This window comes from Furipterus horrens, unplaced genomic scaffold (assembly GCF_987537825.1).
Source record: "Furipterus horrens unplaced genomic scaffold, mFurHor1.1.pri manual_scaffold_1, whole genome shotgun sequence".
Classification (NCBI taxonomy): Eukaryota; Metazoa; Chordata; class Mammalia; order Chiroptera; family Furipteridae; genus Furipterus; species Furipterus horrens.
Window position 1 is genome coordinate 106,035,268 of NW_028327171.1, and position 12,140 is coordinate 106,047,407.

General features: G+C 40.2%; 1 protein-coding gene across 2 annotated transcripts in view; it reads left to right on the plus strand.

The window, feature by feature from the left end:
* The first annotated feature begins 3,126 nt into the window (after nucleotides 1-3,126).
* Nucleotides 3,127-12,140, plus strand: part of CASR (calcium sensing receptor) — a 39,367-nt gene continuing 30,353 nt past the window's right edge. For both annotated transcript variants that reach the window (XM_090265914.1, XM_090265924.1), the window contains exons 1-3: nucleotides 3,127-3,311; nucleotides 5,567-5,873; nucleotides 10,213-11,097. In XM_090265914.1, the coding sequence (XP_090122040.1) occupies nucleotides 3,127-3,311; nucleotides 5,567-5,873; nucleotides 10,213-11,097 (1,377 nt within the window). The remainder of the gene's footprint in view (nucleotides 3,312-5,566; nucleotides 5,874-10,212; nucleotides 11,098-12,140) is intronic.

The following is a 12,140-nucleotide window of genomic DNA, read 5'->3' on the forward strand; positions in this document are numbered from 1 at the left end:
TGAGGCGGGCGGTAGCTGTCCAGTGAGGTGCGATGACCTCTCCCACCGTCAGAGGAGACCCCTGGCGCTCGTTTCCTTCGCCAATCGGATGAGCTTATAACCGTTATCTGTCTCCTCCCGTGTTGAGTCGACATCTTGCGATGACGCTGGAGTGTCCTCTCCAGTGAAACTGAAGCTACAGAGCCTGGGCAGGGTGATATGGAGGGTCTGCTGTTGCCCATGCAGCAGACCCCCCCTCTCTTCGCAGCTGAAGGGTCCAAGGGAAAGACAAAGTCAATACAGCTTGGCTTCAGGTGCGCCGCAGGAGTTGCCGGTGTTGACTATAATGTCAAACCGCCTTAGGGACTCCGGCTCCGGATTTTCTGTCGGGGTTTACTCCCTTAGCCTTTCCCCTGAAGAGGTATGCCGCAAGGCAGCGGAGGTTTTTTGGAGTCAGAGTTTTCCTTCTCTGATTTTAGAGATGTCCTTCCTCTTTCCTCCTTTACAGGAGTAGAGATGGCCCACTTGCTGGATTACCACCTCAGAAAAAGCTAGGTTGTGTCTGTTTACACAACACCCGCAAGACTGGACTATTTGGAAAAGACCAATACCAGAGTTTAGCGAAAAGAAAAAGAATTGTTTATTTAACAGTTATATAGATTTAGTTATTTGCAGATTTCTGTTGTTAAGTCTTATGCTCTTTAAAATACCCACAAACACATATCCTTGCCTCCCCTTACCAAACCAGGCTAGTTTTAGGAAAGTCAGAGAAACCGTTTCCCTACTGAATATATGACCCAGGTTCAAGAAATGAAGCCAAAAAACCTAAAAGCAGGACTGAAGTTAGGGAATCAGGGTGGTCATAGTTGTTCAGACATTACTGGAAGCAATTTCATGAATGTTGAGTATCTGCTGGGTGCTCCTTCTAATGGGGCTCAGCACCCTGTTCTAGAACAGCTGTTGGAGGGGCTAGGGGTCTTAAGAGGCAAGGGGTAGCCTATGACAATGACTAAGAGTGTGGGCTTTGGAATCAGGCATTTATGTATATAATTATAATAAGTGTAATGAATATTTCAAGAAGGGAATTCCAATATCCAAGATGTTAAAGACAATAACAGGTGGACCAACCTGGCCTGAGCATTCAGAGAAGGCCTCTTTGAAGAGTCCTATAAGTTGCTTACTGCACAACTGAGGTGTTGGCACAGGTGGAAATCCAGCCTTTGTTCCACTCCCCAGGCAGTAGGTTCACATTGGCCCAAGACTGTATCTTCCCCAGAGGAGTTCTTTCTCTGTTTATTCAAAGTACCCACAATTCACCATGCCTTCCCCGCCTGCTACTCCTCAGTCATGCCTCCAAAGTTATGGGCATCCAAAAGCTGAATGATAAGCAGATGTTTTCCAAAGTTTAGGCCAGAGGGACCAAGAAGGGGAGCAGCATGTATGAAGTCTGGGGGATTTAAAAGAAGCCTGGTGTATTTGAGGACCTGAAGGAAGTTCGTTGTGGCTGGAATGTGGAGTGCAAAGGGAAGACTAGCAAGAGTGAGGCTGGAAAGGTACTCAAATAGCTGACATTTTCTGTGAGTTTACCATTTATGCTGTGCTCATGGATCTCCATGCATTATTATTTTATCTAGAGCACAGAGGTTAAGTGACTTGCCCAGAGTCATGTTAGGAAATAGTGGAACTGTGATTCAAAGCCAGATTTAATTCCAGAGCCTATGTTCCAAACCACTTGTACCATGGCATCCAAAGATTTACAATGGTGGATTGCCAAGGGACAAAACTGGAGAAGGGAAGGCCAGTTAAGAAATAGTTGCAGAATCCAGGTAAGCAATGTTGGTGGACTTCAGATGGCCTTGGGAATGGGAAGGAGTGCCTGGATTGCAGAAAAATATAGGCAGTAGAATCTATAAGACTTGGTGCTTGTTTAAATATGAAGGACAATGATGAGAAGAGGAAGGAGGCAAGGATGACTTCTTATTTTGTGTCCTTGTGGATGGCATGTCATTTGCTGAGAGAGAAATGGTGAAGGAGGGACAAGTCTGAGAGAGAAAACTTGTCTGAGGGACAAGTTTGAAAGGAAGGTGAGCTTAGAGCCTGTCAAGTTGGAAGCACCTGTGGGTCATTCAAGTGGCGATGTCTAGTTGCTGGTTGGAGGCCTGGGTGGGCCTGAAACTCAGGAGAGGCTGTATAGCTAGCTGCCATCTACATGCAATTGTTAACTGACCCACAGAGTGGATGATGTAGAGTGTAGAGTGGGAAAGGCAGGAGTTCCTACTAAAGCAGAAGAACTTTTCCCTATATCCAGCTGTTGAGCTTTGTAGAGCATAACCTGACCCTTAATTTAAATGAGTCGTTTTCAAAAACTATTTTTCAAAAGTCTATGGAGTGTCATATTACAAATTGTAATCAGAGGTCTGTGTGAGGAGACACAAAAAAGGGGGGCTACCATAATAAGTAAAGAATATGTGGTCTTTTCTGACATTTTTGTTCAATTTAAAGTCAGATTTAAATTTAAATATGACTTCATCTATATTTTATATAAGAACATGTTGCTGAATAAAGTATAATTATTATTATCATACAAGGAATTGCCAAGTCTATGCATTATTTGCACAGAATAAATGGATTAAAATATAGTGGCAACATCAGTGGAGGCCTTAACTTACCAGTGGCCTCTTTAAAATGTGGCCCTCACAACTGAACACAGTCCTTTTCCCACATGAGCAATTAAAGTTTTCTGTCTTACATGAAGTGCTATATAAATGAGACTCTGAGCCAAGCCTTCCCCACCTGCTACCCTTCAGCCTCTCAAATAGAACTTCTGAGCCACCTCTGTTGCAGTCGTCATAACAAGATGGGATTTAGGCTTAGCAGAATTCATTTCATCTCTCCTTTCTTTCAGAAAGCATCACAGAAAGGCTCTACATGATGTGGCTTCTAAAGACTCAAGAATCATCTGCCTTACTAGTCTGCAATGAAGAAGGCAAAAATGGAAATTCAAACACCAAAACTTCCATTCTGTTATTAGTTGCTCTGTAGACATGTGCCTCCTCCGCTGGGAGTGAGCTGCACCAAGGGGGAAAGTTCTTGGGTCCCCAAGCCTCCAGCACTCCTTGTCTCTCTTCCTGGAGAGAAAGCAGAACTATGGCGCTTTATAGCTGCTGTTTGATCCTCTTGGCACTTACCTGGAGCACTCTTGCCTATGGGCCTGACCAGAGAGCCCAGAAGAAAGGGGACATTATCCTTGGGGGGCTCTTTCCTATTCATTTTGGAGTAGCAGCCAAAGATCAAGATCTAAAGTCAAGGCCAGAGTCTGTGGAATGTATCAGGTAAGGAAAGGAGCCAAGTCAAAGGGTCTCTTTTCTTCTGTGCAGATGGAGTAAAGCTGTACCAAACCCAAAACAATTTTTTCCAACTTGGTTCTCTCTCTTCAAAAGTGGTGATTAGAAATCAAATCATGCTGAAACTTATTATTCCCCCACCCCTGACTTTTTAAAGAAGTTTTTTTCCAAAAGTAAAATGTCAATGGTACTGAGTAGAAAAATCCATAGCCTGTTGTAACATAGGCTCAGTCACTTGGTAACTGGTACACCTGGTAGCAGTGTTGCTTAACAGAAGACTAAGTACCTTGGTGGAAATTTATTATAGGTCTAGCAACCCTGAGTGGTAATATCTCCATTGACCTTAAGTGCCCCAATGGTCAGTAATAGCTGAGTGTTGGCTGCATCACTCAGACTTTTTTTTTAAAGACTTATAGTCGAAGAAAACCTTGGTGGTTGGCATGACCCAGGCATCTTCAAAATGAAGCCCATGGCATTTTGGAAACACTCCCCTTAGAAAGTCTTTGTTCTAGAAAGCTAAACACCCCTGCTAACACAGATGGAGAAACACAGAATCCATTTAACTCAACTGGACTCTCTTCATCCATTTGAAGACAGCTTACTTATCCCCTTGAATGATTTCTTTTCCAGACCAGACAGTCTCAGTTTTCTAAATAATTACTTCATGACATGATTTCCAGACCCCTCACCCTTCTGGTTGCCCTCCACTTGTTACTCCCTAATTCATTATGACTCTCTTAGAATATGGCAGACACCTACAACTAGGCACATTTCCCTCAAACAGGATTTGCAGAGTCCAGTGGGGTATACATCACCTTTCTTAATCTGGATATCAGAGACCACTACTGCACCCCAAGCCTCAAGCCATATTCTAAGAGAGAATAGCACTTTATTTTTGAGATTTACAACTTCCAAAAGTGGTCTTTCTTCCTGGTAGCTGGAAAATTAAAACTAAAATTAGGATTTTTCCAACGAAACTGGATTTCTGTTTTAGTTTTAATGAGAGCTCACAAATTAGATAATATTTTCACACATTTCTTATGAATGCAGAAACACTAAGTGCAGAATTTTACTGATTCTGATTCTATTCTTCACAGAACCCATGTGACAAATACCCTCTTCGTTGTACCCTGCTGGACAGAGTTGTGCATGTGCCACATATATACCTAAGATCAAGCAAGAAGCTTGAGCTTAAATAATATATATTTTTAATTAAGCAAAGATAACAAAATTAGTTTAGCAATCTAGATGTTTTATGTAATAAAAAATTATATAGTATCTCTGAATAATTGCGGGTTTTAAACAAATCATTAAATAACAGAAACATAAAACGACTAAGAGAAAACATCACATTAAAAGTTAGATCAGGACCTTTAGGACCCTAAACAATACAGTGGAGTAGAATAGATTGTATTTCTTACCTCCTGTCATTGAATTCAAGTAGGACAGCCCATTATGAAAAGAGAGAACCTGCGGAGTTGTTTCGGGCACTGATACACTGATTCAGCACATTTATGGAGCCCTCACTCTAGCCAAGTCTTCGCAGAGTAAAACTGTGTCACTGATCCTATTTCTCTGTGTTAATTTGCTTGATTTTTATTTAAAACAATGTTCTTTAAAAAGTAATCCATACTCATTTTAGAAGAGAAAGTATAAATAAACCAAAAGCACACAATTTTAAAACTCATTCTGCCACCCAGAAGTAACCACTGTTTGTAAACAGTCTTCCTGTGCATATTTGTTTGTTTACAAAGATAAGGTTACTCATTTTCCTTTCCCCTTTAATCTCCAGGGTTGTCATGGTCTAAATTTGTGACTTTGAAAATCTGAGGTTATTCTTGGGCTCCCACATGTTAAAATCCTAATCTATTTTTATTTTCCCTAGGTTTTTTTTTTTTCTTTTTAAATTTCTGTATTACTAAAGTAACCTCACATTAGCTAATTCAAATTCTTTGCTGAATGAGACAAATACAAATTATTCATTCCGTTATGGTCTCCATTCTTATTGCTCCCTAACTCTGTGGACATCATGCTGAGAATTTTGCATAATTATCTCTTGTTTGCAGCCACTCTGAGGGAAGTGTTACCTCCATTTACAGAAAGACCTTGAGTCTCAAAGAACTCAGTGTCATGAAATCAGAAAGTTAACAGAGTCAGGGTTCCAACCCAGCTTTGCCCACTCCTTACTTTAAAGTAAGTGACCAGAAAGCCTTTCATTTTCTTCCAATTCTTCTTTCTTCCAGGTATAATTTTCGGGGCTTTCGCTGGTTACAAGCCATGATATTTGCCATAGAGGAAATAAACAGCAGCCCAGCCCTTCTTCCCAACATGACACTGGGATACAGGATATTCGACACTTGCAACACCGTTTCTAAAGCCTTGGAGGCCACCCTGAGTTTTGTGGCCCAGAACAAAATTGATTCTTTGAACCTTGATGAATTCTGCAACTGCTCACAGCACATCCCCTCTACTATTGCTGTGGTGGGGGCAACTGGCTCGGGCATCTCCACGGCGGTGGCAAACCTGCTGGGGCTCTTCTACATTCCCCAGGTACCTACCTGAGCCTTCTAAGACGGGCGGTGTGGGCTGCGGTCAGGAGAACCAGGCTTGGAGGACTGCCATACCCAGTGCCCAGTTTGCTCTTTTCCTATCTCTGGCTTTACATGGGCACAAAAGACCTTTTAATTAGTTGGGACACTGGATCATGACCATTTGGGAATTCTAAGACCCCCAAAGTCAACATCAACTAGACCTTCACAACTCTTCCAAAATTCATTTAAATATACCTTATATAAAACTTTATATATGCCTTTTATTTATTTATTTTTATACCTTGCATACAACGTTGTTCCCAGAGTGTTCAGGTCTTTATTTTCCACTCTATTCCTTTAGCAAATGACCTTATGTCTGCCTTTACTAAAAGGAATGAGACCATCTGATGTAACTCCGTCCTTTCAAACCCCACATATGTCCCTAATTTTATTCCCTTAAACATCTCTGCCTCTCAACCATCTGGTTGAAAATTTAGCTCAGAGGGAAGTAAAGCATATTTTCTCACAAAGCAGGAACTTAGTTACTATGTTGCACATTCTAAAAACAGAAAACATCCTATTTCATTTAACAACTATGTTTACAGTGTATATGAAGAAGCAGTTTCCACCCTGCAGGAACTCAGCCTAGGTAGGGGGATGTCTGCATTTTCAGTGAATTGGGTATTCACTGAAGCAAGTGCTTTTATAAATATTTGTTCAAAGTTGCATACTTTTTCACCAACCCCCAACCCAGCAAACTCTAAATGTCATTTTATAACTTGATTTTTCCCCTAAACTATAAAGCAAACCTTTTTTAATGTTATTATTTATAGATCTATGGCATCACTTTATCATAGTGAAAAATTGGAAACAACCTAAATGTCTATGGATGGGAGCATCAGCTCAATTGTGATACATTCCTTATATCAATTTTAAAATTAAATTATAAATCACATTTAATAAATCAAATTTAAATTTATTTTTTTCATGTCTAATATATAAAGTGTATAAAGTACCCTTGATAAATTCACATTTCTATATTGTGAGGTCTTTGTTTGCTTGGTGATAGCCATTATCCCTTTATATACACATGACAACTGAGAAAATCTTGTCATCATTTCCCGAATCCTTATTTCAGGGAATAAAAGGTGTTTACCACGGGGAAGCCCCGGCTCTATAACTTTTGTACTAAAATGGTCTAACAAAGCCCACATCAGTGAATGTGTTGTGCAAGATGCAAATATACATTTTGTAAACTTGATATGTTGTGCAGTATTATTTTCAATACACAGTTAAAGTAGATTGTCATTATCCCACGGATAACAGGTATAACATGTAATTATCATAAAGAAAGAACATGAAGAGGAAGATTTTAATTTTTTGTGGTTTGAATGAAAGATAACGTTAAATTGAATTTAAATTTTAGAAGTGCTAAGAAGACTAGAATAATTATCAGTAACAGAAACAGTTACAATAGAAAGTAATTAAACTTAAGCACAATTCCAACACTCATTTTATAGTTTAGTCTAATTCTGTATTTTTTAATTACAGCAGAGAAACATCGTAATTTCTTCATTTTATAGAACTTCTGAAGATAAAAGTCTGGCCTCACATCTTACATAGTCATTCATGTCTTGCATATGTACCTTGATTTTTATTTTTTGTTTTACTTTATTTTTATTTAAGTACAGTCACTATACAATATTAGTTTCAAGTATACAATATAGTGATTCTACATTTATATACCTTACAATGTGATCACCACACTAAGTCTAGTAATCATCTGTCACGGTGTAGATATCAGTGCATCTATGGCAGTGGTTCTCTGCAGTGGCTGTATGTTGAAATCATGTGGGAAGTTTTAAAAATACAGCTGCCTGGGTCTTATTCTCCAGAGATCCTGGTTCATGAGATGCAGCTTGGGCACTGGGAGTTTTGAAAGCTCCTGGGGCAACTCTAACTTGCAACAGAGTTGGGAACCACTGCTCTTAGGGTGGGGTCAGTGGCGTTTCTATGCCACTCATACCTCTAAGTGGATGAAACAAGCAGACCAGCTAGATTATTATACCCATTATAAGTTGTGGTTAGAACAGTTTTCTGAATCACCCATGAAATTCTCCCCTTTTACAATAAAAAAAATTTTTGTGTGTTTTTAAGGGGCTTTTAGGGGGAGGGGGTACAAGGTGGTTGTTTAGCTCCAAACTGGGCAAATGTTATGAATGCATTCTTTAAGAGAAACATACACACGGGGGTATTTTTGTTTATTTGTTTTTTAAACCCTTTTCAGCCCAGTTTAAAAAAAGAAAGAAAGAAAGAAGCAATAGTGGATAGATTTATAAAATGCCTAATTAGGTTTTTCACTTGCAAAAACTTGATTCAGTAGCCTATTGGTTGAGTCTACAAATAGAACTTTCTTTTTTTCTTTTTTAAATAATTTCTTTATTTGTTTGTTTACTTATTTTATTTTTAGAGAGAGGGGAAAGGAGAAAGAGAGGGAGAGAAACATCTCTGTGTTGTTGCCTCTCACTCGCCCCCCAACTGGGGACCTGACGTGCAATCTAGTCATGTGCTGTGACTGGAAATCGAACCAGCGACATTTGGCTTGCAGGCTGACACTCAATCCACTGAGCCACAGCAGCCAGGGCTAGGACTTTCTTAAAAACAATAACATCTCAACAAATTATTTCATCTAACTACCTACCTCATTAACTCCAATAGTAGAGCAAGAAGGGGCTAATTCTGATCAAAGAAAAAAATTGTCAAGTTCATATTATAACTTCCAAATTCAGAGTTCTTATTTTTAAAAATATGTCTGTCCTTTAGCAAGGTTGGCCCAGTTCTTTCATAGATCAATGCCTTTCATGTTTCTGATGTAGAAACTATTCATTGATAAGAATGAACATATTGGAAAATTTCATTTAAAACACTGAATATACAAATGAATTGTTTCAATTGGTGATAAATATTGAAAAAGGCATTCCCCCAAATTTCTTTAACGTCATATTCTTAAGAAGTTTAAAATCTCTCTAGAAAAATGGAAATCAAGTAATATTAAACATCCCTCATTACCTAGAAGAAATTCCTTTAAGTATAAAAATGCTTTGTTCTTCAGAAGAAATGATCCAGTAACTCAGAACTTGCTCTCTGCTGAGCAAGGACACACAGGTGCGCTATGGATTGGCCACGCCTGTCGAGATGCCGATTCCCTCAAAGTTTGGGATGGCAAGGTGGGGCCGAGGGCAGACAGGGCAGCCCCTACCAGGTTTGGTCAGCCTCTTTCATTAACCCCAACTTCTATGCTTGCCACAATATGCAAAGAAAAAGTTGAGAAGCTCTGCACTAAGAAACGCTTTACACAATATTCAGATACTTCTTCAGGAAATGACCTTTTACTGTCAAAGGTAAGGCTTTCTTCCCTTTATGGGCCACACCCATACTTAGATGTAGAACTAGCTATTTCTAAGAAAGTGGAAACACAGCAAGGCAGCTTCTCCAGGCTGCCTTTTCAGCCTCTCTAGGTTTTAGAGACTCACATCAAAAGCATGTCAATTAAACCTACGGAGAAGCCAGGAGAGGAAAGGATGCTTTTCTGACTACATTTAATGATGTACATCACTGTTATCGTGGTACAGGGGAATGGAGCCTCATAAACCTAATGGCTAATTGAACCTAAAGGTAAACAGTTCTTAGAAATGACTGAAATTGAGGGTGCTTTTATCTAAAGTACTGTGGGGAGGGCAGAGCAGAAAATGGGGGAGGGAAGAGAGTAAATGGCTGGAGACTGGAAACAGACAGGAAGGGACAAACTAGGCAGACTAAGAAAGGGGAACCCCTCGGGGCTCTTCTGAAGAGATTTAGGTTCATAACCCAAAGGGAACCTATACCTTTCAGAAGTGAGTCATGGACAAAGCGTTCATCACCATAAAGGGGAAGCTACAATGTTCAGATCAGAACCAGGACCCAACAGGCAGAAGATGTGTACGTGGGTATATTATAACCAGTGAGGCAGTATGGCGGAGGTTAGGAGAAATGTGGAACAGTGCACAAACACTCCCTTGAAAGAATAAATAGATCCTGCTATTGTTGGGTTGACTTTATGGCCAGACCCATGTTTGAAGGTAGAATTGTGAAGACCCACCCACTGGGAATCAGAATGCTCCCTGAGAGACTGACAGGCGCTTGGATATTCACACTGGAAAGGAACAGATTCTGGTTGTCTTCACCCTTTCCCCGCATTTGCAGTGAACAACACATTTGATAAATTATGTTAATAAATGTTCAACAAGCTACCTCCACACAACCTTGAAGCTCACCCAGCACCCCACTCACTCACTCATTGTGTTCTATATTCTTTTCAGGTCAGTTATGCCTCCTCCAGCAGACTCCTCAGCAATAAGAATCAATTCAAGTCCTTCCTTCGTACCATCCCCAATGACGAACACCAGGCCACCGCTATGGCAGACATCATCGAGTATTTCCGCTGGAACTGGGTGGGCACCATTGCCGCTGATGATGACTATGGTCGGCCAGGGATCGAGAAGTTCCGAGAAGAAGCTGAGGAAAGGGACATCTGCATTGACTTTAGCGAACTCATCTCCCAGTACTCTGATGAGGAAGAGATGCAGCAGGTGGTAGAGGTGATCCAGAACTCCACAGCCAAGGTCATCGTTGTTTTCTCCAGTGGCCCAGACCTCGAGCCCCTCATTAAGGAGATTGTTCGGCGCAATATCACGGGCAGGATCTGGCTGGCCAGCGAGGCCTGGGCCAGCTCTTCTTTGATTGCCATGCCGGAATACTTCCATGTGGTCGGAGGCACCATCGGATTTGCTCTGAAAGCTGGGCAGATACCAGGTTTCCGGGAATTCCTGCAGAAAGTCCATCCCAGGAAGTCTGTCCACAATGGTTTTGCCAAGGAGTTTTGGGAAGAAACATTTAACTGCCACCTCCAAGAAGGCATTAAAGGACCTTTACCCATGGATACCTTCCTGAGAGGTCAAGAAGGTGGTGGTGGCCAGATAAGCAACAGCTCTACTGCCTTCCGACCTCTCTGTACAGGGGATGAGAACATCAGCAGTGTTGAGACCCCTTACATGGATTATACACACTTACGCATATCCTACAATGTCTACTTAGCCGTCTACTCCATTGCTCACGCCCTGCAAGATATATCTACCTGCTTACCTGGGAGAGGGCTCTTCGCCAATGGCTCCTGTGCTGACATCAAGAAGGTTGAGGCTTGGCAGGTACATCCTTCACTTAGATAACAGTTCTCTGTGTAATAAAGCAGGTTTGGGCTGATCCAGGCAAGGCAGATAAAATGGTAACCTCAAAAAGATAAGATCTATATAAGATCACTAAATGTAGCTTTGGATTCAAATCGCCTTTTCAAACGTCTGAGCAACTGGCTTCTGAACAATTGATAGTAGTTTCATTTGATTATCTGTTTAAAGCATTGGCTCGGCTGTTCTTTAGCCTAGTGGTTCAGAATATCTAGAGTATGGCTCCTAAAAGATTTTTAATATCCTGGAACAAATTTAGTACTGAGTGGAGGATGTTTTTCCAATGCTTTGAGTTAAAGATACTGTTCCCTTGTGAGTAACAATTATTTGTTGAGTATCTATTATGTTCCACAGGTTAACGAACATAAAACTAGTATTACTCTGCCACTTTTGCCATTATATTACTCAAAATATAACATGCTGGACCACCCAACAGGCCAACTAAGCTTAGGACAGAAGCAAATCAAAGACACAGAAAAAACTTGTCTTAAAAGGATTTGATATTGGATATTTTGAAAAGAAGCACTAAAATAGTTAAAAGAGAAAATAATCAGAACTTAAGTGAATTCCAACTCTCATTTTAGAGTTTAGTGAATATTTGTATTTTTTAATAACATGTAAGAGAGACATCATAATCTTTTTATTTCATAAAACTTCTGAAGATAAAAGTCCAGCCTCACTTACATAGTCATTCATGTCTTACATATGTATCTTAATTTTTATTTTTTAGTTTCAGGTATACAATATAGTGATTTGGCATTTATATACCTTACGATGTGATCACCACACTAATTCTAGTAATCATTTGTCATGGTGTAAACATCGCAATATTATTGACTGTATAACCCTTCGGCTTTCATCCATCCCTCCACTCTCCTACCCCTCTAGCAACCATCAGCTTGATCTCTGTGTCTGTGAGCCTGACTTTATTTCTCTGGGTTTCTTTCTTTTTTTTTTAACATTCTTCATATAAATGAAACCATACTTATCTGGTTTCTGTCTGACTC